The 27,796-nt window shown below is 44.0% G+C and overlaps 1 protein-coding gene across 2 annotated transcripts in view; it reads right to left on the reverse strand.

The window, feature by feature from the left end:
• The window catches only part of ANTXR2 (ANTXR cell adhesion molecule 2), a 437,579-nt gene that overhangs the window by 361,920 nt on the left and 47,863 nt on the right, over positions 1–27,796 (reverse strand). For both annotated transcript variants that reach the window (XM_030190557.1, XM_030190556.1), the window contains exons 4-7: positions 14,851–14,932; positions 13,519–13,626; positions 13,314–13,382; positions 10,051–10,131 (exon numbers count right to left, since the gene is read on the reverse strand). In XM_030190557.1, the coding sequence (XP_030046417.1) occupies positions 10,051–10,131; positions 13,314–13,382; positions 13,519–13,626; positions 14,851–14,932 (340 nt within the window). The remainder of the gene's footprint in view (positions 1–10,050; positions 10,132–13,313; positions 13,383–13,518; positions 13,627–14,850; positions 14,933–27,796) is intronic.

Here is a 27,796-nt window from a genome sequence, read left to right on the forward strand (position 1 = left end):
CGGCACTGGTGTACTGCCTGCCTGTTCCAGCTTGCTCTACTTCAGCTGCGCCCCTTTCTTTCCGAGCACTCTACCAAAACCCTCATCCACACCCTTGTCACCTCTCGTTTAGACTACTGCAATCTGCTTCTTGCTGGCCTCCCACTTAGTCACCTCTCCCCTCTCCAGTCAGTTCAAAACTCTGCTGCCCGTCTCATCTTCCGCCAGGGTCGCTTTACTCATACTACCCCTCTCCTCAAGACCCTTCACTGGCTCCCTATCCGTTTTCGCATCCTGTTCAAACTTCTTCTACTAACCTATAAATGTACTCACTCTGCTGCTCCCCAGTATCTCTCCACACTCGTCCTTCCCTACACCCCTTCCCGTGCACTCCGCTCCATGGATAAATCCTTCTTATCTGTTCCCTTCTCCACTACTGCCAACTCCAGACTTCGCGCCTTCTGTCTCGCTGCACCCTACGCCTGGAATAAACTTCCTGAGCCCCTACGTCTTGCCCCATCCTTGGCCACCTTTAAATCTAGACTGAAAACCCACCTCTTTAACATTGCTTTTGACTTGTAACCACTCGCCTCCACCTACCCTCCTCTCTTCCTTCCCGTTCACATTAATTGATTTGATTTGCTTACTTTATTTATTTTTTGTCTATTAGATTGTAAGCTCTTTGAGCAGGGACTGTCTTTCTTCTATGTTTGTACAGCTCTGCGTATGCCTTGTAATGCTATAGAAATGCTAAATAGTAGTAGTAGTAGTAGCTTCAGTCCGGCTGCTCCAGTCCGGGTTGTATCAGACTGTCCGTGTTCTGCCTTGTCTCTTGTTTTGGGGTGATTCTCCTGCCACTGCCGCTCCTCGGCAGCGGCCCAAGGGCTCACGTGTCCTCACTAACACGACACAGGAATTGTTTATATTAAAAGGTTTTTTGGCCGATGATGAAGGCAGGATCTATTGATCCGTTCTAGCTCCTACAGTTCTATCAAAATTAAGATCTGTGAGCTCTTTGAGGCCTTTTTTCCTGTTTTCCAAAATAATATAAGTGGCATAAATGTTTTTTTGGATGTCATTTTGAAGCAGCTGATATTGTGAAGATTAATTGATATTGTTGCGTATCAGCACCCAAGGTTTTGATCACGTTTATTTTTTTTAACCTTTACTTTTCTACTTAAAAGCAGGGAGTGCATAGGAATGATTAGAAAATGTTGCTCTCTTTTATTCTCAGGTACTAGTGGAGACACTGCAGTCAAACCCCATCTTAGGACCTTTCTACCTGCATCAAAAGGATACACCCAAGATTCACTTCACCCTGCCCTAGCTCCTCTTTCACACAATCCCTGACCCTCCAGCTTTTTCTTTTACACATCCCCAAGCCCCTTTCTTTAGTCTTCTGATCACCCCCTTGCCGATTGCCCCCTTCCATGCTAGTTCAATTCAGCAGGAAGATAGGGTGGTAACAGTGCCTCAGACCACAGGATCCTCATCTGCTGCCCAGAACAAGACAGCTGCTTTCAACCATGCAGCTATTCAGCATGCTGCTGCCAACCCAAATTTGCAGAATAAGAAGCAATTGGTGGGGGGAGAGATAGGGGGATTCCAGGATAGCCACAGCCCTAACCTGGTCCCCGATCACCCATGGCAAATCAGCAACAATCTCCAATTCCATGCAAAGAGCCAGATTTAGTAGCCTTTCCCACACCATTGCAGGAGACCAAAGAGCCTTCATGATAGGCAGTAGCTACACAGAGATAAATGAAATCATCTCTCAGCATCAGTTTCTTTCAGCCCTGAAGGAAAGGGGACCCAGGGACCCTCTTCTGGATTTTTAAAAGATTAAAAAATTATTTTTCAATTTTTGTACACCTTGGTCATCAGAGGTGGCTCATTTGCAGACTCCTAAAGCATCTCCACTGCACAAGGCAGAGCTGTAAGGAACAACTATTCACTGGAATCCAGTGGAAAATAGACTGCATTGCCATGGGGCCAACTGTGTTCTGCATTTCCGAGCTGCCCCATGGCAGGCTGTAAATGAACTTGCTGTTTGGAGCTGAGACCAGGACTCAAAATGTGCTAGAAATAGAAAATTTTAAAAACAAAAAAGATCTGTTCTAGGGCTCCATCCCCTCCCCCCACCCCTTCTCTTTTGAATAGAAAACAGTGGCTTTTGACACAGGAAATGGAAACGTTAAAGAGAAGCCAAAGGCAAACATTGAAAATGAATATAGAGCCACCCTAGCATCTGTTCCAGTGAGATCCATGCTAAATGAACTTTACTTGGCTCTATGGTACTTTTCTGTGACTTGATCATGTCAAATAAAGACAGCATTGAATAAAATGGTCTTTTAAGTCAATTAGCCATAGAGCCAGTGAAAGAACATCTGCTAGCATTCACATTCAGCAAAAGTGTTTCTGCCCATGAAGCCACAATGTCTCATGTGGGCAACTGAAGAGGGGAAACCATTTCAGCTCTGGAATTCAGCATATGCTAAAATGTGCCCGGTGTATTTTTCACATCTCCAGGGTCTGCTTCCAGAAATGCAGAATCCTACTGCGACTGGACCGAACATCTGGATTCTGTACTACAGACCGATCACACTCTGCTCCCACGTGTGCAAATTCCCAAAAGGGGTGTCACATCTCTCTAAATTTTGTGCAACATTTAAGAACAACCTTTGGCTAGTATGCGGTCATTCGTCTGAACGACCTGATCCTATCCATATAGTACAGAGCTGGGTTTGGGGCAGAAAACAGGTGAGCTTTCGAATTATCCAGATAGCAATGAAATTCATCTGATATCCATATCATTAATGCCTTTACTTTAGGCTTGATGAGTATTCTGTATTTGGTGAGAGTCTGTCTGTGTTCTCTGTGTGTGTAGCCAAGGTGAAGTATTCTACTAGCATGTAGGGGTGTCTATGTTCAAAGCGATTTAACTAGGCATGATTAAAATGCCCATGCAGGGCTATCCAGGGATATTCAGTGGCACCTAACCAAATAATGCTGCTGAATATCCCCTCTAAACATCGAAGCTGAAACCAGCTATGGCATGGGCATGGTACCAAGTTGAGTGAGAGTCCTCCAGCTATAGTCCTGCCAGTGGGGATGCTGTTTCACTATTGATTTTCACTAGTGAGGGACAGGCAAGCTATGCAGGACTCCAGGGAACCTGCCTGTCCCTAGCAATTGAAAACACAGTATTGAAGCACCACCCCCCACTGACAGCAATGCATTTGGAGGCAGTGGCGTAGCTACGTGGGGCCTGTGGGACCTGGGCCCCCGTAGATTTGGGCCTGGACCCCCCTACCGATGACCCTCTCGACCCCCCCCCTCCCACTGCCAACCCTCCCCTGCCTCTGTTGTCGTTGCCTACCTTTGCTGGCGGGGGACCCCAATCCCCGCCAGCCAAGGTCCTCATCTTCCATTTCCGCGCTAAGGCTTCTTCATTCTGTTTCATTCTGACGTCCTGCACGTTGTACGTGCAGGACGTCAGACTCACAGAAACAGAACGAAGCCTTGCAGATCTGTTATGTGAGTCTGACGTGCAGGACGTCAGAAACAGAACGAAGAAGCCTTAGCGCGGGAACAGAAGACGAGGAGGACCTCGGCTGGCGGGGATTGGGTGTGCTCATAGCATTGAGCATTAGGGAATTCGGCGGGAGGATTGTGCTTGGCACATGCGCAGAAGAGTTCACAGTAAACTCAGCTCCTGTGCACATGCACCTGGTAAAACCCAAACGTGACGCACACATTGGCGTCTGTTTTCTGCGGCCTAAATATAAGCATTTTAAAAAAAATTTTTAGCTTGGATGCTTATATTTAGACATAGGAAACAGACGCCAATGTGGGTTCACTTTGGGCATTTTTAATTTGTTTTAGCATGGAAGCTTTAAATTTAGATGCAGGAAACAAGATGCCAATGTGTGCTTTCACTTGGGTCCACTGTTTCTCACGACCAGCGCTTAAGGGCTTGCACAGGCTTCCTTCTGCTTCCAAAAGCAATCAAAACCAGCACAATTTGCAGAAAGAAGCATGACAGGATGAGAATCATGGGAAATCCTCTCTTTCAACACCCCAATGCCTGCTCCGACCTGGCGTTATTTTTTGCAGCGGTAAGGCAGTTTTGTTTCAGGGGGCTCTTTTCTGAGCATTGGGGAGGAATACAAAATGAGCTCATTTATATGAACTTGACTACATTAGCATGCTATTTGCATTGTTCATTTGCACACTTGCTTGTTCCCGCCCTCTAGGCCTCAGAACATTCTGCTCAAGTAAATGTGGGTACTAATGGCCTCTAGCGTCTGCGTTTCCTCTTGAGCTTCGGGGCCTGGGTGTCTTTTTTGTGAAGCTCACTTTTATGACGGTTTGGACAAGTATAAGAACCGTCACTTAAGGTAGATCTGGGGAAATCAACTGCTTATCCCTGTGAGTAAGCAGCATGGAATCCATCTACTTTTTAGGAACTTTCCAGGTACCTGTGACCTGGATTATCCACTACTGGAGACAGATCACTGAGCTTGATGGGCCTTTGGTTTGATCCAGTACAGAAATTCCTACGTTCGGCAAATGAGGATTAGTACTGAAACACTAGTTTATTGTATTTCAATTTTATATTATACAGGCCAAATCACAAAAGCAGCAATTACTGTGTGTGGTAGCACAGGTTACTACATTTTAGTGACACAGCCTATTGATATAGAAAAAATATATGGATTAACTCCCAGATTCTACGGTATATATGGCACTCAGAATTGCGTGCGCAAATTTGGGTGTGTGCCCAATTTATGTGCACAATTATAATTGAGTAACAAGTCAATTAGCGCCAATAATTGGGAGCTGACGATTATTGGCAACAAATTTGATTTACATATATATATATAGTAGATGACGGCAGAAAAAGACCTGCATGGTCCATCCAGTCTGCCCAAGACAAACTCATATGTGTATACCTTACCTTGAATTTGTACCTGTCCTTTTCAGGGCACAGACCATATAAGTCTGCCCAGCAGTATTTCCCGCCTCCCAATCACCAGTCCCGCCTCCCATCACCGGCTCTGGTACAGACCGTATAAGTCTGCCCTCCCCTATCCTTGCCTCGCTGTTCTATAAAGATGTGAATGTAAATCTTTTAGCGTGCAAATGAAAAGGGGTGTGGCCATGGGAGGAGCAATGGGGGGTCAGGGGCATTCATTAAAGATACGCGTAGTATTATAGAATTCGAGGGGATCTGTGCCTAATTTCCACATGAGGGTCTACACCAGGTTTCAGTTGGTGTAATTTCACACGCTAAAAGCTGGGCGCAGATTCCTGCACTGTGCACTATTCTATAAATGGCGCACCAACTCAGAGTGTCATTTATAGAATAGCGCTCTGATGGGAACCACAGCAATCTATGTGGAGGTTAGGCAACTACCAGCAGGTGGAGATAGAGAACACTGAAAGCACATGGTGTTCCTGGATGCCCAGCCCCCTCTGCCTCAGTATATGAAATTTCCAAAGCAGAGTGAATAAAAAAGGCAATATAACATAAACTTTCCTCACAGAGAACAAACGCCCCTGAACCGGGGCAATAACCAAACAAAAACTAAAGTCAGGGCCGGTCTTAGCAATTGCTGGGCCCTGTGCAGACCACTTCGGTGGGGTCCCCACCCAGATTCTTGCTTAGCCCTGCCCCATCTAGCTCCTCCCCTTTTGACAAGATTTTTTAAGAACTTTTCTATGTATGCACACTGAAAATTAAAAAACAAAGTAATAACTCTAAAATCATATTACCCAAGGGAGAAATTACCTTCAGGAACTTTACAAAGAATTATCCTCTAAAATAATTACCACAACAATGAATTTGAAATAAGAACAGCTGAACATTGCGGAGAAAATCATCCAATTAATTTTAAGTGGTGTTCTCTAAAAAATAATTACTACTGATAGTCAATATCTAACCAAAATAGTATTGGTAATATAAATAAATGTAAATACAAATAAAATAAAATATAATCTGATTCTTACTAGTGCTTGTGCCACCCACTGAATCAAAATGGGAATGGTGGAAACTTAAGTTATCTGGTGCCACTACAAGCCCAGGTCAGCAGCCTAAGAGGCACAACACAGTAGGCTGAGTGCTTTTATTTAGTCTTTGATCAAGGACCCACTGGTGGCTCAGTGGAAACCTCTGAACTGGGAGCATGTTTGTCACTGTTGCCCAGAGGATTATTCATGGGATCTGGTTTTGGCTGTGCAGCTGATCTTCCAGGGTAGTCACTGCCTGCAGGCTTCACTTCTGTGAACTTAATCTCAGTCACAGCTTTTTCATGTGGCTGAGCAGGGTTGCCAGATTTAAATAATTTTTCTGACCCAAACCAGCCTCTAAACCCGCCCAAAAACCGCATACCCCGCCTCCGCCGTCACCAACCCTGCCCCTGCCGTTGTCAGCTCCGCCCCTGACATCAACAGCTCCGCCCCGTTAACAGTTCTGCCCCCGACGTCAACAGCTCCGCCCCTGTTGTTAACCACGCCCTCGCGGGGCGAAAAACCGCAGCCGGCGAGGGAAAAAAACCCGCCCAACAAAAAAGAAAGCCGCCCAAAAAACCACGACCCGTAGCGGGCAAAAATTTACTGCAGCGGGTCGCGGAAAGCCGCCCAATTGGGCGAGAAAACCGCCCACCTGGCAACCATGTGGCTGAGCCAGGGCTAAAGAAAAGCAGCTGTGATTGGTCAGGGAGCCTGTGTGGCACCTAAAAGAACTCTTCTGATTGGCCAAGGTCGTCAATCCCAGCCAATTAGAAAAGCCCTTAGCATCAGACAGAGACAAGCTTCCTGACCAGCCACAGCTCAGCTGTACTGTTGCTCAGGGCTCAGCCACGGGAAACAAAAATGACTGCTGGTTGCTTGCTGAGTGGCGTGCCTAATGAGGTAAAAGCCAGGCAGGGGAGCACTGCGGGGGCAGGGCGGGTTGGGATGGGATGGGATGGGAGGGGATTCCGAGGTTGAGAACTTGTGCAGAAAGATTCTGACCATCAATGTACAACCACGGGAGTGCGCGACCCTAGGGAACATTGCAGGGGAGGAGGGAGGTGGTTTCAGAGACTGCAAATTAAGATTCTGAGTGACCACCAGTGCCGGGGATGTGACCATGACCGCGGGGCCCCTGGGAGCGTGGGGCCCCATGCAGTCGCCCCTGTGCATTGTAGTTCTGTTATTAGTGCTGTAGCGTAGTTTAGTGTATTATATTAATTTAGTTAATATTAGTGTAATAGTGTGAAGAATTTCCTTTTTAAATTGCATGCCTTGAGCAGTATGCTTAATTAAGTCAGAGTAAAAGACAGATTCCTCAGATTATTTTCTTACTGATAAGGGGAGAGGAGCGCTATTGTTTTACCTGCCTAAAGGCAGGTTTCCACTCCCCACCCCTACCTGGTCAGGAAAAGGCTTTCCTGGCTATGTGTCAGAATGCAGATATTTTTCTCTTTTCCTTGCATAGCTACAGAAATCCCCATTGGCTGATTGCCAACCTAGACTGATAGCCAACCTGAAGGTATATCCTACAGTACCTCTCCCTCTCGTTTTGCTTTTTACTTTTCTGAATCTCTGCTACTCTACTTTGGAGCACTTTAAGGTTTCAGCTACTATTTTGCTGGCTTTCTGGCATATTTATTTATTTTATTTAGATTTTGCGCACACCTTTTTCACTGGTAGCTCAAGGTGAGTTACATTCAGGTACACTGGATATTTCTCTATCCCAGGTGGGCTCACAATCTAAATTTGTACCTGAGGCAATGTAGGGTTAAGTGACTTGCCCAAGATCACAAGAAGCAGCAATGGGATTTGAAGCGTCCACCTCTGGATTGCAAGACCGGTGCTCTAACTACTAGGCTACTCCTCCACTATTGACTTTGAAGGTATGACCACCCTGCAAGAATACCATGGAGGGACAGAATGGACTTTGAAGTTTGCTGTTCTTAATATGCTGTACAATTGATTCCTAGATTCTATGCTGTATCCCTGCTTCCTGGCAACTGTATGAAGATACATTGAATTCCAGTATGCAAACAAAACATAAGTAAGTATCTATTGCCTATACTAAATGTCTGCATATTTTTGTACATATCTTTGGGAAACCAAAAGAAGTGTAAACCTTGACTAGCAGTATAGACGTGTTAATGACCCAGTAGGCTGTGGGCTGGTAAAGAGTATGCAGGAATAGGCTATCTAGTAATCAGGCAGGCTGTAGAGACTGTGGGGAACTTTTACTAAGCCATGTATACGCCTATGCATGCCCAACACATGTCAATTTTGAGTTACCACCCGGCTACTGCATGGCCCTTGCAGTAATTTCATTTTTGAAGAGCATCCGCTATGTGCGCCGGAAAATCATTTTTATATTCTGGCGCGCAACAAAAACAGGCAGTAATCATCATTCTATGTGCGTTGATGATTACCAGACGGTTATTGCATGAGACCTTACCGCTAAGTCAATGGCTGGCAGTAAGGTCTCAGACCCAAAACGGACCCACACCAATTTTTATTTTGCCACACGTCCATTTTCAGCAAAAATTTTTAAAAGGCCTATTTTACAGGCGCGCTGAAAAATGAACCTGCGCACGCCCAAAACACATGCCTACATTAGCACACCCCATTTTTCTGCACACCTTAGTAAAAGGGCCCCTGTGAGTTACTTGAATACATAACTCACAATATAGGTGTTCACCTGTCGCTCAAATCACACTTTCGCCTATGTTTACTAAGGGGCGCTATAGGCGTGTTAGCAGTTTTAACGTGCTTAAACAGTTTACATGCATTAAACGCTAACGCACCCATAGAAATGTATAGGCGTGTTAGCGTTTAACACGCGGAAACTTTACAGGCGTGTTAAAATCACTAACACACCTTAGTAAACATACCCCTCAGTGTTCTTCTTTTATATTTAGAATCACATTTTTTGTGTGATTTTACATTTTTTACGTAACAGTCTTGTAACAGCAGCTAGATCCACTACCATGAATGAATATATTGATGAAAATGTGGTTGTTTTTCATTGTAAAACATGTCGCTATTGTGGGGCTAGTTCTGAAATGATGCTGAGACCATAGTTTAGCTAGCACCTTACAACTCTGCTGTACCAGTAAATGTCTGCCCTCTTTTAATCTTGTAAAAATATGCCACTCATTATCTCACCTCTCATGACCACCATTCTGCACCATGAAAAATGAGTTTGGTTGGGGTTTTTTTTTTTCACAAGTTGTTCTTAGGCCAACTAGAACAACCTTTGATTGTATGTAAGGTTCACCTCATCTGTAGTGCAGTCATTAAAACAAATTTGAAACAATATCGCTACTGACTACAAACAAGCTCCACTTTTTTTTGTCCTTGTTTTGCCACCAAAGAATATTCTGTTTTCACTATTATCCATTTAATTATTATTAGATGAAATGGCCAATGAAATCCCCAGATCTGTGTACCACAGGCAAGTTCAAAGAGAGTGTCGGTTGTTTCTGTCTAGCAATAAAAGAGCTAAAATGAGAACCAGTAAGAAAATTAATGGGCTCCTTTACAAAGCAGTGCTATGGCTAAAGCGCAGGTAGCTCGTGCCAAATTGGCACTACAGCCGGGATAGAGCGAGGACCCGGTGGTAATTCCAAAGTTGGCGCTTGCTGGTTCCCACAGTAGAAAATAATTTTCTACTGTGGGGGCATTTTTGATGGTAATCGGCAGCACGGCCACATTGGCGCACTGCATGATTACTGCGTGAGTAGCATGTGAGCCTTTAACGCCAGGCTGGTGGTAAGGGCTCAGGCCATAAATAGGCGAACGCTACTTATCATTTTAGTGCATGCTCATTTCCCAGCACGTTGAAAAATGTCCATTTCCCCAGCCACAATTAAAAATGGTCCAGCGCACACCAAAAACACACACCCACACTACAGCAAGCCACGTTTTACCGCTGCTTAGTAAAAGGACCCCTAAATGTAGTAATGTTATGCAAAAGAAAAATCAAGATGGTCAGCAAAGTACTTGAAATAACTTTCAAAAGTTCACCAGCTCTGCTGATAATTTCTCCATAATACTCACTGAATTTATGATCCCTTTAAGAGCATGAAAACCGCCTTCGACAGGGAAGACTTGTTTCTCTGTGTCCGCAATTTTTGCAAGCTTAAAAGAACAAAAACAGGTTGAAAAAAAATCACTGCAGAGTTTTCATAAGACAAGAATCACAAGAACTACGACCAGTGGGCAGATGGGTACACTAAAGTACACTAAATGTAGAATACATTTCACTCTTCGCAGTTAAATTTTCTACATTTGCCACACTTTTCCACTAACTCATTTTATTGACTTGTGTAACTACCATGAAAGAAGATGGGCAGCTTTCTAGTTCTTAGGCAAAAATTCAATATTGAGTTGGGCATTTACACAAGTTCCTGGAGGAAAAGTCCATACATAGGGCCCTGTTTACAAAGGCATGGGTGTCTACACAGTTAGCGCATGCTAAAAACTTTAGCAAGCCTTTGTAAACAGGGCCCATATTAGACAGGGAGGCTTGACAAAGTCATTGCATATCTCTCGGAATAAGGAAAAAAGAACAATGAAAGAATCTAATCTTTTAGGTCTGCCAGATACTTTGTAATGACCCAAAATAAACAACTATATTCCAAAAAGATGGACAGAGGATGAACTGATCCAAACAACTACAAATATTCAATACAATCCTCAATAAATATTTAAGTCTGTGAAGTAAATCTATAGATTTAAACAAAGTGAAAAGTAGGTGGAAAAAGTCTCAAAGAGCTCCAAGTAGAACACCTTCAGAGCTAATAACTCTTCATCAATGGCAAAAAAAACCCACACTACAATTTACATAAGTGCAAAAGTGCCACCCTTTCATTTCTTATAATTTTTAACAAAGCAAAATGCATCTATCTAGCCTTCTCCAGCAGAATAAAGACCAAAGTTGGCCAGTGTTTTGCACCTCTGTCTTAAGGTTGAGACTTTTCTTATTTTGTGCCAAAATGCTTAGTTGCTGGGAATCGGCATTCTCAGAGACAGGATGCCGAGCTTCATGGACCTTTGGTGTGAAACCAGTATGGCACATCTTGAAAACTTTGCTATCAAGATTGAGGCTGATGTTTAAAAAGATTAGGGTGTGCTGACCAAAAATTTTCTTTTTTTTTAGTTTCCCCTGTCATTGATAGGATTTTTCAATTTATTGGGTGGGAGGGGGTTAATATATATATATTTTTTTGTTTTGTTTCACGCATAATGTTATCAATAGAGTTCACTATTGCTCAGATAGGGCACCCATGGATAAATAGTGTGTACTAAGACACACCATTGAGATGTGAAGGCCAATCCTATATCTAGGCTCACTGGGATGAACCCCTTTGGATGCAAAACTGCAAAAAAAATTAGCACTTACGTACATTAAGTTTCCTAGGCGCTATTCTATACGGGTGTGCACAAGTGCTACCGTCCAAGGTGTGGGGCATACACATGAGCGGAGCATTGGAGGCACCAGAGCAGGCTCCCAGTTACGAGTAATTGTGGATATGTGCTGGGTTATGCTAGATTTCTATAACAGTATTTGAGCACCCCTGTTCCCTCTAAGCTGAGCGGGAGTCCTCCAACTGCTGCCGGGGGGGGGGGGGGGGCGGTGCTTCAATATTGTGTTTTCAATCACTAGGGACAGGAAGGTTCCCTGAAGTCTTGCAGAGCTTGCCTGTCTCTTACTATTGAAAATGTGATAGTGAAACAGCACCTCCCACTGGAAGGATGGAGGTGGAGGACTCCAACTCAGCTTAGAAGGAACAGTGGTGGGCACACAGATACCGTTATAGAATAGAGTCTCACCATGCGTAATCAGAAAGCCTAAAAGGAGACGCCCACTTATAGAATCACCGCTATAGTGTACAATACTGTGAACTATTGACAACACACGAAAAAACCTGCATTTCAGATTTTGTTTCCCTGATGTTTGGCTTTATAATGACATGAAATGAAACAGGAAATATTGCTGACGTATACGATGACATTTCAAACAAAAATGGATCCCCAAAAAGACTTACGTAGTTGACGCTAATGCTGACCTCATGAATCTTATTTTTTAACTTGCCCCAGTTATAGGCATTAATGAACGATTAGCTGCCTGACTGAAGACTAACACGGTTCAGGGCAACTATCCAGAGGGTTGTTCTGAGTCAACACGGACATAATTGTAAGTGCAGATTGTACAATTGCATGCTCTATGCACAAAACTTATGAGTCAAGGCTTAGGGAGGGCCAGGGGCAGCATGAAAATTATATATAAATTGGTGCATATAATTTACATATATAAATCAGGCAGCTGAAATCAGGTTTAATGTATGAGTAGGGGCTGAGGCCTTACTTCATCCAGCAGCTGCTGAAAACCCAAACCACTGTTTATTGGCTTCCAAGTCACAACAGAGAATGCCTTTTGTGAGTAATTCATGTTCCATTTTCAAATGAATTAACCCATATTTCTTCTAGAAGCATGTAATGAATTCTAAGCGAATTCTACAAGGGTAAACTACCTGTGTAATGACTATTATTAAAATCAGCTACCATCATCATTACAATATTCTTCCAATTGTGGTGCACACTACCCATGACGGTTATGACTTTTCTGTTATGGAGACATCATTTCCAATCTCCTTGTTATGGTGATGGCTTCTTTAGTTTCATTCGATTAATACCACTAACTAAGCTGAAATATTTAGGTTTAATGGGTAGAAGTTATGATAACAAATTAGAGAAAAGATGGTCCCCTCCTTACTATAAATTGTAGTATAATAGCTCATATAGAGCTGTGTTTACTAAGGCACGCTATAGACGCGTTAGTGCTTTTAATGTGCGTTAATAGTTGATGCGTTAAATGCTAATGCATCCATAGAAATAACTTTAAAGGTGTGTTAAAACAACTAACACGCCTTAGTAAACATACCCCATAGTAATATATTCCTGCTTTTTGTTAGGCAAATAGCTACAATACCCTATATGCAAGGGATAAACTATGTCTCTCCAAAGTTGAACCCAGTGACCCAGACTAATTTGATAATATTCCTGAGGCTAAGCGAACGAAGGTATTTGCCAGAACTTAAGCATTGTGTGATGTCATAATGCTGGTCATAATGAATCCAATGAATGTGCAGATATTTGTCAGGTCCCCTTCTGCCTGGTCTAGTAATGATCTCATTGGCTGGAAGAACTGAGGGGCTGCATCAAAACTCAGAAAACAAAAAAACATTGTAAAACCTATGCACACCAATGCTGCGCTTCAAACCATATCTGAATTATGGCACCTAGTCAATAACACCTACCTGTTCAAATTTATAATCAAGAACGCCAACGCAATAAACTCGAGCCCCCAAACTTCGAGCTTGCTCAGCCTATCCCAAGAGATAGAAGACAACAAAAATAAGTGTTATTCCTATAGAAAGCTCTTTCACATGCACACACAGTACATAAGCAGGCAATTAAAGAGACTTCAGAGCATAATGTGAGCAGTCGTAGTTCAGAACGTACCTCTTTTTCTGCATAAGATGGCACCAGACCCTCCAACTTCCCGTCTGTCAGAGCAATTATTATGCTGGAGGTCTTTCTGCCTCCTGCCCTCTCAATTTGTTCATTTGCCTGAAAGACAAGGCTAATTGCTCAGCTTAAAACTGCAACTGAACGTTTGCTCAATATGTTATTTTACCATGGAAGATGAAATCTTGCTTCCAATAAATGCAAAATAAGGCCACATGCCATTGGACTGTCATCCCATCCTTTACTTTAACATTCCTGCCCCTATGAACACATGAATTTTGACCATATAGGCCAAAACCTATGAAGAGGCAGGATTATGGGCATGCCAGAGGTAGGGCCAAAGATTGTTTGAATAGTAGCAATATTAGGCCATTATCCAGATAACTAATGTGTATATGACTGAATGCAGAAACAGCTGTCTTCACTGTGGATGAATAAGTTTCCACATCAAGTTAGGACTACATATTCAGCGGTCAGGCTTATACAAATGTAACAAATAATAATAATAATACTGAATAGCCTCGCTGAACATGGCAATAAAGATACAGAGACATCTTGTATCCTAAAGGTTAGTGCAGTGGGCAAAATACCAGGGAAACCAGGTTTGATTCCCATTGCAGCTCCTTGTGACCCTGGGGTCCTTTTACTTAGCCACGGTAAAAAGAGGCCTGCAGTAGTGTGGGTGTGTGCTGTTGGCTCACACCGGGCCAGTTTTTACCGTGTCTGGGAAAAGGCTTGTTTTTTAATGGGACAGGGAAAAGGCATGCGGTAAAACTGAAACCAGCACGCCCTTAACGCCACCCATTGATCTAGCGGTAAGGGCTCATGCGCTACATGCGCGTTGACCGGTCGCCTCAGGTGGCCTAATGGTCGGGCTGCTCAACCTGGGCATGAGGATTTATACCAATGAAACCTGGTGTAAATCCCCGTGCCTATATTGGGTGTGGATCTCTAGTAAATGCCCCTGAGCTGCCCATGCCCCTCCCATGGTCATGCCCTTTTTTCATTTGCGTGCTGAAAACTTTATGTGTGTATTTTTGTAGAACAGCGCCTAGTAATTTTGAGTGCCATTTATAGAAGTTGGAGTTGATGCTGAACAACAAGCTTAAAAAGTGTTAGGTATGTCACCATGAAAGATCCAAGTGGCATTCTTATAAAATAAACGGAAAGAGAAATAAAATCAGTATTAAATAATGAAGCCAGTGAGACTTAAAGGAAGCAGACATTCATTTAGGCACACTAAAAACTACTCTGAGGCATCCTGTCCAAAAATAATATTAGGTACAGTATTTATTTTAAGCAAATGAAAGAACAGGTGCAACTTACTAGTTTTAGGCCTTCATGCATGTATGTATCGCCGACCGGTTTCTCATTGCTTAAGTCTCTAAGGCCCTGTGTGATTTTTGCCCTGGGGATAATCAGAACAGAAGACAAAGGATTGTGCAGTGAATAACTTCTACTTGAAAGGCACTGATAAGCAGACGGAGCTCATAGGATTTCCTGTTCTAACAATGATGAGCCATGCCATTAAAATATAATCTAGGCTTCAACTTCACAGCTGAAAATTCACCCCTCGTACACCATGAAGATATAATATTGAAATCACACTGAAGGACGTTTTCCACTGTACACCTCTGGGGGAAAAAATCCTTATTGCATAAGTCCCCTGGGAATATGATATCTATCTGCATGGCATGTGCTGGAGTCAGAGAAAGAGGAAACACAACAGGTGAAATTTGTAGCATGCTAATTACACTCAATAACAAGGCAGGATGAAAAGTGTATGGTACCAAGAGAAGCCACCAGCAGCTCAGCCTGAAGAGAATCCCAATTATAAATCATTTAGGGACCACTTTATTAAAGGACATTAAGCCCTAACGCGCAAGAAAAGGCATACCACAAAAGTAATTTCCTTATTTTTGCACACTAACCCCCGGATTCTATATAAGGCACGGTGAGTTGCATGCGTTAAATTGGACGCAAATTCATTAATTGAGTAATGAGCCAATCACTGATGATAATTGGCTGATAACAACCAATTACCAGCACTAATTAGAAGTAACTGGAATTTACATGCGCATCTTTTTAGGCGGATTCTAAAAAGAGGCACGCGCAAATTCTAGTGCACGTAGCTAACAGGGAGTTATGAGGGGAGTGTGAGCGTGTCAGAGGCATTCCTCAAATTTACGTGCGTGGTTATAGAATTCAGAGGAACGTGCCTCTATTTCGGCGCAGGTATTTACATTAGGTTTTCAGTGGTATAAATGGCCACACCTAAATGTAGGCGCATTCCCTGGCCCTATTTCCTATTTTATAAACTGTGCCTAACTTTAGGCATGGTTTATAAAATAACACTAAGCACTATTTTTGGACGTGCCTATTTCTTAGACACCATTTACAGAATCTGGCCCTAACACTTGTTAAATGTTTCATAAAAATAGTTTTTGAAGGGGTATATCATGGGTGGAAAGTGGGCATTCCTGAGTTATCCAGGTAGCACATTAGGATTACTACATGCTAACTGGATTACCTGGATCAATGTTGGAGCACTTAATGCCTCCAAAACAGGAGATGGTAAGTGTTTCTGTGTTGTGTTTTTGCAGGTGTAACGTACTAATGGGAACACTAGCACATGGCTTGCATACAAAAGAAGAAAATCCAATCAACTTAAATGCTGTGAGTTTAGCATGTAGAAAGTCCCATGTTAGAATATGCTGAACCCAGATATCTCTGCACCTTAGTAAAATGGCTCCTTAATCTATACCTAAATCAATATACAGTAGTACCTCGGTTTTCGTCAGTTTTTCGATTTCGTTGATTTTTTTGACGAGAAATTTGTTTTGGTTTTCGTTGGTTGCCTCGGATTTCGTCGAAAAAGAAGGACGTCCATCTCCCAATTTGTATCGGAAGATGGGCGTCCTTCTCTCGATTTTGGCCATCCTCGTTAATTGCCTCGGTTTTCATCGGTTTCGGATTTCGCCAATTGTTTTCGGACAGATTATCGACGAAAACCGAGGTTTCACAAATGTTCATTCATCTATGTGTCCATCAGACTTTTACAAGCACATCTAGATGGAATTAGGGATCAAAATTCAGTTCATACAGAGATGGTCTGGAAAAATCTAGGAGTAAATATTCAGTTGGTGGCGATCGGCATTTTTTGGTCATGTTTATTCCTGAATATTCAATGCCAGGCCATGTCTGGACATCGGCACTGAATATCCAGGTTTAGGTGGCCAGATATAACTTATTCAGTTAAGTGCTATATTCAGCACTTAGGGGTCCTTTTACAAAGGCACGCTAGTGTTTTAGCACACGCTAAAAATAAGCGTGCGCTAAATGCTACAGTCACCCATATATTCCTATGGGCATCTCTAGCGTGTAGCACGTAGTAATCATTAGCATGCGCTAAAAACGCTAGTGTGCCTTTGTAAAAGGACTCCTCAACCGAATAAGTCAAACCAGATAAATAGAGGACTGTGGTTTATGTGGTCCTATTTAACTGGTTAACTTATCTGGTTAAGCATCGACTCTGCTCCCGGACCATCCACAAACTAGCTAGTTTTGTCTTAGGATCTAACCAGGTATATCCAGGGGCACTGGACATGGTCTGGCATTGCATATCCAGGAATAATGCCAGCAGCGGTCAGCAAAATATTTTTATTCATCGTGCAAGATTTCTTGATGGTCTAAACATATTTGTGACATTGTCGTTTTGTTCAACAATTTATTTCAGTATATATGATGCCCTTTTTGGTAGTAAAGATAGTTTCCCCTTATGACAACATATTTTATAACTACCACTTGGGGGGGGGGGGGTGTTCATCCCGAACCTGATGTTTGGAATATGTGGTCTATCAAGTTTCAATAAACATAAACACATCTTTTCACTGGACTAATTTAATACATCTGCACCTAGCTTCATCTGCACCTAGCTTTTGCAATATAGAGTGGCTATAAAAAATGCACACCCCCTTGAACGTTTTTCACATTTTGTTGTAGTAATGCATCAGACTTAAATAACAAGTTTGTTTCCACTCATTAAACTGCCATGCTCCACATCTTTCAGACAAAAATGTTTTCTAGCCCAACACATATACCGAGAAAGAAAACTGAAATTCAACTGAAACCCAACAGCTGGATGTCTCCACCCCTTTGAGTCAATATGAAAATGATGAAGGGGTTGGGATGACTACCCTAAAGCAGCTAGGGCTCTTTGGCTTGGAGAAGAGATGACTGAGGGAAGATATGATAGAGGTCTGTAAAATACTGAGTGGAGTGGAATGGGTAGACATTAACCACTTATTTACTCTTTCCAAAAATACAAGGACTAGGGGGCATGCAATTAACTTACTGAGTAGCAAATTAAAAAAAAACTGAGAAAATATTTCTTCACTCAACGTGTAATTAAACTCTGGAATTCGTTGCCAGAGAATGTGGTAAAAAGCAGTTAGCTTAGCAGGGTTTTAAAAAGGTTTGGATAATTTCCTAAAAGAAAAGTCCATAAGCCATTATTAAGATGGACTTGGGGAAAATCCACACTTATTTCTAGGATAAGGACTCTGTTTGGCCATTCATGGGCACTCTTGGTAGTACCATAGATATTCCACTTCTTAATAATTGTGCTGACTGCATGCTGAGGGATAATCAAACACTTTGCAATTCTGTTAATCCCAGGCTCTTATCTGTGACTTTTCACAACTTTGTCCCGAAGCTCTTTTGCTAGTTCTTGGTTGGTCATGGTTATAGTTACGTTTCGCAATACCCAGCAGGGTGAACCAACAGAAACTGCTCAGTTCATTCTGTTATCATATGAGTCAGCACAGTTTAACACAGTTGAGGCCAATACATTTGTGGGGATGGGGGGTAATTTAATAAAGGATTTCTCAGGCATGTGCTATTTTATCTCATAAAAGAGATTTTTTGAAATGACCCCAGGGGCTGCAAATATAAAAGTGCACGCAGTGAGAAGAAGGAGCATAGTTTTATGCAACCTTTGTGTAGGTGTGTTCAGGGATGAAGCATGGGCAGAGTCACAATTTACACAAATGATTTACATGCCAATATTTACAGCTGCTCCAGAGAAAGTGTACATTTCAATGGTTTCAGACTAGGTGCAATTTCTGCTACTTTGTGGAGCGGCATTTTAGAAGGGACATCCAACTCAGAATATGGACATCCGAGTCTGTACGTCACATATGGATGTCTATTTCTCATGTATTTTACAGCAGGATCTGCCCACATACAGCCTGATCCAAAATACATGAGAAATGGACCTCCATGTGCTGGTGACATCAAGCACAAACATCCATTTTACAAACTGAAAAGTCCAAATTTTGAATGGGTCAAAATAAGGGACATGGGTATCTTTGTGGCAGCATAGAATCATCCACATAGAAAATGCCCACATAGAGATTCATGTAGAGCAGAGGGGGTGGCCTAATTGTTAGAACAGTGGGCTGGAAATTTGGGGACCCAGGTTCAAATCCCACTTCAGCTGTTTGTGATTATTATTTTTTTAAATTGTGAGCCCTCCAGAAAAACAAAAATACCTACTGTAACTGAAAGCACACCTCTTCAAAAGCCTTCAAGGCATCTTATACATTCAGGTTCAGAAGATGTTTTCCTGTCCCTGGAGGACTCACAATTAAAAAAAAAGTATATATCACAAACAGCTGAGTGAGATTTGAACCTGGGTCCTTTGATTCTCAGCCCTCTGCGCAAGCCATTACACTATTCCTCAACTCTGCATGGAAGTCTGCTAAGAAGTTAATTTAAAACAGATTGTAGTACCATGAATGTCCATAGCTCTTGAAGCTGTCATAAAGACCCTGTCCCTTGCCACTTTCGCATTCAGGGGAGGCAGGAGAACAGCAACCACTGGGGGGTATAAGGAGTTGATTTGCCTTAATCCTTTGCAGTGGACAGCTGCTCAATCACAGCACCTTTCTGTAACCTGGGTGTGCCAAGCACCAGGTCTAAATAACAACAGACATCCTTATGGACGTGGAGGAGCATAATTGAACGGGGCCACCCATCTATAAGGGCAGCCATCTGAGAGGACGGCGCCATGAAGGGGCGGGGCAACCCGTATTATCGAAACAAGATGGGCATCCATCCTTTGTTACGATAATATGGTTGGGGCCGGCCAAATCTCAACATTTAGGTCGATCTAAATGTTGATCTCAACATTTAGGTAGACCTAAATGTTGATCTCAACCTAAATGTTGAGATCGTCGACCTTAGAGATGGGTGGACTCAGTTTTCGCCTATAATGCAAACCGAGGACGGCCATCTCAAAAACAGCCAAATTCAAGGCTTTTGATCGTGGGAGGAGCCAGCATTCGTAGGGCACTGGTTCCCCCTCATATGTCAGGACACCAACCGGGTACCCTAAGGGGCACTGCAGTGGACATCACAAATTGCTCCCAGCTGCATAGCTCCCTTACCTTGTGTGCTGAGCCCCCCAAAACCCACTCCCCACAACTCTACACCACTACCATAGCCCTTAGATATGAAGGGGGGCACCTACATGTGGGTACAGTGGGTTTTGGGGGGGTTTGGAGGGCTCAACATTTACCACCACAAGGGTAACAGGTAGGGGGGGATGGGCCTGGGTCCGCCTGCCTGATGTGCACTAAAAACTGCTCCAGGGACCTGCATACTGCTGTGATGGAGCTGGGTATGACATTTGAGCTGGGCATAGAGGCTGGCAAAAAATGTTTTTTAAAGTGTTTTTTGGGTGGGAGGGGGTTGGTGACCACTGGAGGAGTAAGGGGAGGTCATCCCCGATTCCCTCCGGTGGTCATCTGGTCAGTTTGGGCACCTTTTCGAGGCTTAGTTGTGAAACAAAAGGGACCAAGTCGGCCAAATGCTCGTCAGGGACAGCCTTCTTTTTTCCATTATCGGTCGAGGATGGCCATCTCTTAACCACGCCCCCATACCGCCTTCGGTACATTGCCAACATGCCCCCTTGAACTTTGGCCGTCCCCGCGACGGAAAGCAGTTGAGGGCAGCCAAAATCAGCTTTCGATTAAGCCGATTTGGCCTGCCCTGAGAGAAGGCCGCCCATCTCCCGATTTGTGTCGGAAGATGGCCGCCCTTCTATTTCGAAAATGAGCAGGATAGTCACCCCTTCTCCTTCTGAAATCAGAATTTTATTTTTAATTTAGGATGAAATAATGTGATAGCTGTATTAATAAATGCAAATAAAACACAAAATAGAAAATAAGGTGGCATCTTTATATTGGGCTGATTTTTGATTAGCCTTCAGAGACCAACATTTCCTTCCTCAGGTCAGGAGAGGATACCATAACAGCAGTATACTGTCCTGACCTGACCTGAGGCAGCAGATTTTGGCCTCTGAAAGCTAATTGAAAAGGGTATTAGGCTAGTACAATAAAAAGTATTGTCTTATTTTCCATTTTCAAGTGCCTGAACTGAGCATATGCAGGAGGGCCAGCACTGGTGGCTGAAGCATGCTGCCAACTGCACTGCTCAAAAAGCACAATAGGGGGCTCATGCAGTGGACCACTTCAACTAGGGCTTGGGCAGCTCCGCCAGCGATTCAACCAGTGCCACAGTTCTGATGTGGGCTTAAGCTCAAAGCAGTTATGTCCCTGGAGGGAATAGATGCTGGATAGGGTGTGTAATAGAGTGAACTGAAACACTCCCTCTTACACATCCCTGCTGTCACTGGTGTAAATAATTCTGGAATGGCTGTGGGATTGAGGTGTGCCAGGGGGCAGAGCCATGAGGTAGAGTGGGAGGAACCAAGGCAGAGTGGGGTTAGGGCTGGGGGCATGTACTAAAAATTGGGACCCCCTTGGCAGCTCTGCATTCTATCAGGGAAAAGGGGCATAATTTATTTGAGAGAATACTAGTGTAACCAGGTTTATAAGTGTGTATATGCTTAGGCAGAAGCATTTATGCTAGCCACAGTGCTGGTGTAAGTGTACACACCTAGTTATCGGAAATATATGTGTAATTTATAGAACTGTATGTTACACAGGTGATGGTGCACTACACCCAGAACCTGCCCATGGGTACACCCACCTGCAAACCATGTGCTATCGAACATATGAACATAAAAGCAATTCTATAACTTCATGCATGCAGTTATATGCATATGTGCACAGAAAAGTATCACATGTGCATTCATTCACCATCAGCTCTTCTACAAGGATGCATTTAAAAACTACAGTGCATAAGTGCAAGGGGATGTACAGGTGGGCGAAGCATGCAAGGGACATTTGCGGGACTTCCGCTTACACACACAACTTACAGAATACTATACGTTACATGCACTGCCTGGCACACTTAGTTGCATCCATTTACGCCTGCCTTCATGTCAATGTGGGTTTATGCTAGGATTCTATAATGGAACCTGGGCACCTGGATTTCGTTATAGAACAAGTGCTCCCTGCTAAGCTAAAAATATAGAATACTTACAGAATAGCATGCGGAAAATGCAGGGGTGGCCCAAGGAAATATGCCACCTGAGGCAGCAATGAGATACTGTCCCCTTCCGTGCATGCTCCCACGCCCATGCCCATGCCCAGTCTGGCATCTCCCCCCTTCCCTTTTTCCACATTTACGCGACCAGCTTTTCTTATATGGGCACACAGCTATGGAATGCACTTCCAACTCACTGGAGAACGATCAACGAATTAACTAACTTCCGCAAATCTCTGAAGACCTACCTCTTTGATAAAGCTTACCACGAGAACCCATAACTAACTATAACACAACACTTATACGACTTTATTCAGATTGTATCTCTCTCCAGCTGCTTGACCAAATCCTCTTGTCTTCCTTGACTTCTTTGTAACACCAATTGTATCCTTCATCCTGGTATGGAATGCCATAACAGGTCTTTGTAAGCCACATTGAGCCTGCAAATCGGTGGGAAAATGTGGGATACAAGTGCAATAAATAAATAAATACCTTGTGTTTTTCTTTTCCAAAAAGCAGCAGCAATTCCTAAAGTCTGCCCCTGCCGTGGTGCCACCGGCAACAGCCTCTTCGCTCTACTGCATCCTGCCTCTGAGGACACAGGATGTTACGTCAAGAGGTGGGTCACAGTAGGGAGAAGAGGCCAGTGCCGGCAGCTGGGCAGCCTATGGGAATCGATGCTGCCACTGCACCTTTTGGAAAAAAACATGGGGAAGAAGGTTGAGAAGGAAGGGGATAGTGCCGCCTGAGGCTCCTGCCTCAGTTGCCCTGATGTTAGGGTCGCCACTGGGCACGTGTATGTCCACTCATATGCACCTACAGTGGGGGAAATAAGTATTTGATCCCTTGCTGATTTTGTAAGTTTGCCCACTGACAAAGACATGAGCAGCCCATAATTGAAGGGTAGGTTATTGGTAACAGTGAGAGATAGCACATCACAAATTAATCCGGAAAATCACATTGTGGAAAGTATATGAATTTATTTGCATTCTGCAGAGGGAAATAAGTATTTAATCCCTCTGGCAAACAAGACCTAATACTTGGTGGCAAAACCCTTGTTGGCAAGCACAGCGGTCAGACGTCTTCTGTAGTTGATGATGAGGTTTGCACACATGTCAGGAGGAATTTTGGTCCACTCCTCTTTGCAGATCATCTCTAAATCATTAAGAGTTCTGGGCTGTCGCTTGGCAACTCGCAGCTTCAGCTCCCTCCATAAGTTTTCATGGGATTAAGGTCTGGTGACTGGCTAGGCCACTCCATGACCCTAATGTGCTTCTTCCTGAGCCACTCCTTTGTTGCCTTGGCTGTATGTTTTGGGTCATTGTCGTGCTGGAAGACCCAGCCACGACCCATTTTTAAGGCCCTGGCGGAGGGAAGGAGGTTGTCACTCAGAATTGTACGGTACATGGCCCCATCCATTCTCCCATTGATGCGGTGAAGTAGTCCTGTGCCCTTAGCAGAGAAACACCCCCAAAACATAACATTTCCACCTCCATGCTTGACAGTGGGGACGGTGTTCTTTGGGTCATAGGCAGCATTTCTCTTCCTCCAAACACGGCGAGTTGAGTTCATGCCAAAGAGCTCAATTTTTGTCTCATCTGACCACAGCACCTTCTCCCAATCACTCTCGGCATCATCAGGTGTTCACTGGCAAACTTCAGACGGGCCGTCACATGTGCCTTCCGGAGCAGGGGGACCTTGCGGGCACTGCAGATTGCCAATCCGTTATGTCGTAATGTGTTACCAATGGTTTTCGTGGTGACAGTGGTCCCAGCTGCCTTTGAGATCATTGACAAGTTCCCCCCTTGTAGTTGTAGGCTGATTTCTAACCTTCCTCATGATCAAGGATACCCCACGAGGTGAGATTTTGCGTGGAGCCCCAGATCTTTGTCGATTGACAGTCATTTTGTACTTCTTCCATTTTCTTACTATGGCACCAACAGTTGTCTCCTTCTCGCCAGCGTCTTACTGATGGTTTTGTAGCCCATTCCAGCCTTGTGCAGGTGTATGATCTGTCCCTGGCATCCTTAGACAGCTCCTTGCTCTTGGCCATTTTGTAGAGGTTAGAGTCTGACTGATTCACTGAGTCTGTGGACAGGTGTCTTTCATACAGGTGACCATTGCCGACAGCTGTCTGTCATGCAGGTAACGAGTTGATTTGGAGCATCTACCTGGTCTGTAGGGGCCAGATCTCTTACTGGTTGGTGGGGGATCAAATACTTATTTCCCTCTGCAGAATGCAAATAAATTCATATACTTTCCACAATGTGATTTTCCGGATTTAATTTGTGATGTGCTATCTCTCACTGTTACCAATAACCTACCCTTCAATTATGGGCTGCTCATGTCTTTGTCAGTGGGCAAACTTACAAAATCAGCAAGGGATCAATACTTATTTCCCCCACTGTATATGCCAGGATACTAATCATTTATGCACATAATTGGTGAATAAATGTTAGCACCTACTTTATAGAATTTACCCCCTCATGGGAGCAAACTGCTTACCAAAACTCAGCAGCAACAAGTGACCCAGAATTCTTGTTTCCATGGCAAGTTTTAAAGATAAATACATGAAACATATCTGCACTTCCTGTTTTCTGAAACAGATGTCATATTTCAAAAATAGCTCTCATGCCACCAGTTGAATTCTAGCTCTTCAGAAGCTGTCGAGTAACTTCAGTCACACTCACACACACAGCACATGCCACACTGCCCTTAAGCTTGGCCTGGAATATTTTTTTTTTTTATTTCAAGGTTAGGTGCTGCCATGTAACTCTTGTATCTTTCAAGCCAGGCTCAGTTATCTAGCTATCCATATCCTTCCTGTCTTCCTCTCACAGCCAGATAGCTCTCTTCATACCGTTCTGCTTATTGTACAATCTGATAAATCAAAATATTCAAGAAAGCTGGTTCTACTTTCCCACCGTGTACAGCAAAGTCAAAGAGCAACCAAAGTTCTGCAGGAGGAGCCTTGCAGGATGGGGAGGGGGTGGGAAGCAGGACTGGTTTCATGCAAATTATGAACGGGCAAAGGTTTCTATACACTGCCTGGTCCTAGTCTGAGTCATGACTGCTGACTGGATATGCTTTCACCCCCCCCCCCCCCCCCCCCCCCCCCCGATTCCTGGAGCTCTACTATTTGCAAACCTGAATGAAGCTACATTCCTAAACTTGCATATGTTTCTTCTGGGGCCGTACACTAGTAACACTAACAGCCTAAATAAATAAAAACCTGGAAGGTCTCTTTTCAATCTAGCTATATATATATATATGCAAGAATTATTTAAATATTTCTGGTACAGCTGCCAACCTGCAGGATGTTTAAATATATCATTAGGGCTTCTGATTTTAGGTTTTAACCAAAAAACACCAACTAAATGTGCGTGAATGCCTTAAATCCACGTATATCTTGCACAGCCGCCATTTTAACAAGTGGGCACACACATAGGAAGAGTATGGATGGGACTTTTACATGTGTTAACTTACTGTATGTTACATGCATATCTGTAGCACTTAGCCGTAATCATTTACCTCAGCTCTATGGTTGGTATAAGGTATCATGACTAAGCACATACCCAGTTACACTATTATTGTAACAGATGCCCTGTTTTACAGTTTCCCTGTTATGTCTCAGTTAGCAACAAGCAGACCAGAACTCTGAAGAATAAAGCAGTTTTATCAGGGGTGGCCCAAGACAATATGCCGTCTGAGATGAGGAATGAGCTGACGACCCGGCTCCTCCTCTGCTGCCCCCACCACGATCCGACATCTCCCCCCTTCCATTCCTTCCCCAACCCCCTTCTTCGAATGTATATATTTTTTTTTAAAGGCAGTGGTGACAGCAGCAGCAGTGATTCCCCATAGGCTGCCCTGCTGCAGGCCCTGGCCACTTCTTTCTACTGCAACCCTCCTCTCTGAAGTAACTTCCTGTTTCCTCGGAGGAGGGCCATAGTAGAGAGAATGGGATTCGCTGCTGCTGTTGCTGTTGCCACCACCTTTAAAAAAAAAAAAAGCAAGTTTGAGGAAGGGGATTGAGGAAGGAACAGAAGGGGGGAGATACCACCTCAGAAGAGTGCTGCCTTAGGCCCCAGCCTCAGGTGGCCTAATAGTAAGGTCGCCACTGAGTTTTATTAAAACTAGATGTGATGTGGCCACGTTTCACCCAAAGGCTGTGTCAGAGGTAGGCTACATCGTAAACCCCTAATGCAGCCATTGGGCGAAACATAGCCACGTAGGGTCTAGTTTTAATAAAACTGCTTTATTCTTCAGAGTGCTGTTCTGCTCGTTGTGTTCTACCTTACTGGATTGCAGATCACTTGCCTCTTTTTGCTTTGGCTTGGGTTATGTCTCAGTTTGCTTCAGCCCAGTGGCGGTCAGACTTCGGCGGGAGGGGGGTCCAGAGCCCGAGGTGAGGGGGCACATTTTAGCCCCCCCCAGCGCCGCCGACTACCCCCGCCGCCACCAACAACAACAACAACAACTTTGACACCCCCCCCTGCCGACGACCCTCTCAACCCCCCCTCCCACCGCCAACCCTCCCCTGCTGTCGCCGTCGCCTACCTTTGCTGGCGGGGGATCCCAACCCCCGCCAGCCGAGGTCCTCTTCTTCCTTCGTTCTGTTTCTGAGTCTGACGTCCTGCACGTACAACGTCCCCCGCCAGCAAAGGTAGGCGACGGCGGCGGGAGGGGGGGTCGAGAGGGTCATCGGCAGGGGGGTCCAGGGCCAAATCTATGGGGGCCCAGGCCCCCTTGGCCCGACGTAGCTATGCCCCTGCTTCAGCCACTACAAGGGATATTACCAACTTTGGGAAGCTGATAAATCTCAACTACTTCGGTGGAAATTCTCATTAGAAGTTAGGCACCGGGGTGATGTGTGCTAAGCCAGGATTCTATACCAGCTCTTACGCGTGCAGCTGTCATTGTAGAGTAATAGCATAAGTCCGCATTCACGAGCACCCAACTTTAGACGCCAGAACTTATGCCAGCCAAATGGCTGATATAAATGATCAGTAAGCTGCCTGACACACACCCCTGATCCTCCCCATGACCCTCCCAGGGCCACGCCCCCTTGCAGTTGCACACCCTGAAATTTGAGCACGCAACTTGTAGAATACCAACTAAGGGCAGTTATATGTGCAACTAACAATTAGCACCAATTATAGCTTGTTAAGGCCAATTAGCATCTAATTAATCTATTAAGTTATGTGCAGAACTGATCTTATTCTTTAAACTACATGCACAAATTAGTGTGCACTTTGAAATTTGGGCATGCAACTTTCGAGAATTAGGAGGTTTAAGGATAATTTTACAACAAGGACCTAGGAAGCATTTAAAACATGTGCCCATTCCATACCTATTTTATAAAATAAACTCCCAGAACTATCCAACGTAAAGTTATATCTGCCTATGGCAAATGAAACTATGTGCATGTACTCTGATAGGGAGCAATTTGATAAACTAGGTATTTGTAAGAAGTAAGATGTCAGCCCTTGGCTTGGTCTGGTTCTCTGGGTTCCTTCCTTTTGGTCCCAGATTCACTTCTTAGAGGCAGGAGGGTTTGTAGCACAATAATAAAATACACAAAGTTGGCTTGGCAAAAGGTATTTTATCTAGAAAGCAGCTTAAAGTGCTTAGGGTAGAAAGATAATACAGCAGTGCTTCGGTACGTCAGGGTCTGCCTGATGCCTTTCAGTGAATGAGAGTCAGGCTGAGTGGGGGAGGGGGCTGTGAAATGGCTGCAGGGAGAAGGGGAGGTAGGGATGTGTTTGAAGGTGTGTGTGCATCTGGTATCCCTCTCTGGGTTTAAATACTGAATTCC

The sequence above is a fragment of the Microcaecilia unicolor genome, chromosome 2 (genome assembly GCF_901765095.1).
Source record: "Microcaecilia unicolor chromosome 2, aMicUni1.1, whole genome shotgun sequence".
NCBI lineage: Eukaryota > Metazoa > Chordata > Amphibia > Gymnophiona > Siphonopidae > Microcaecilia > Microcaecilia unicolor.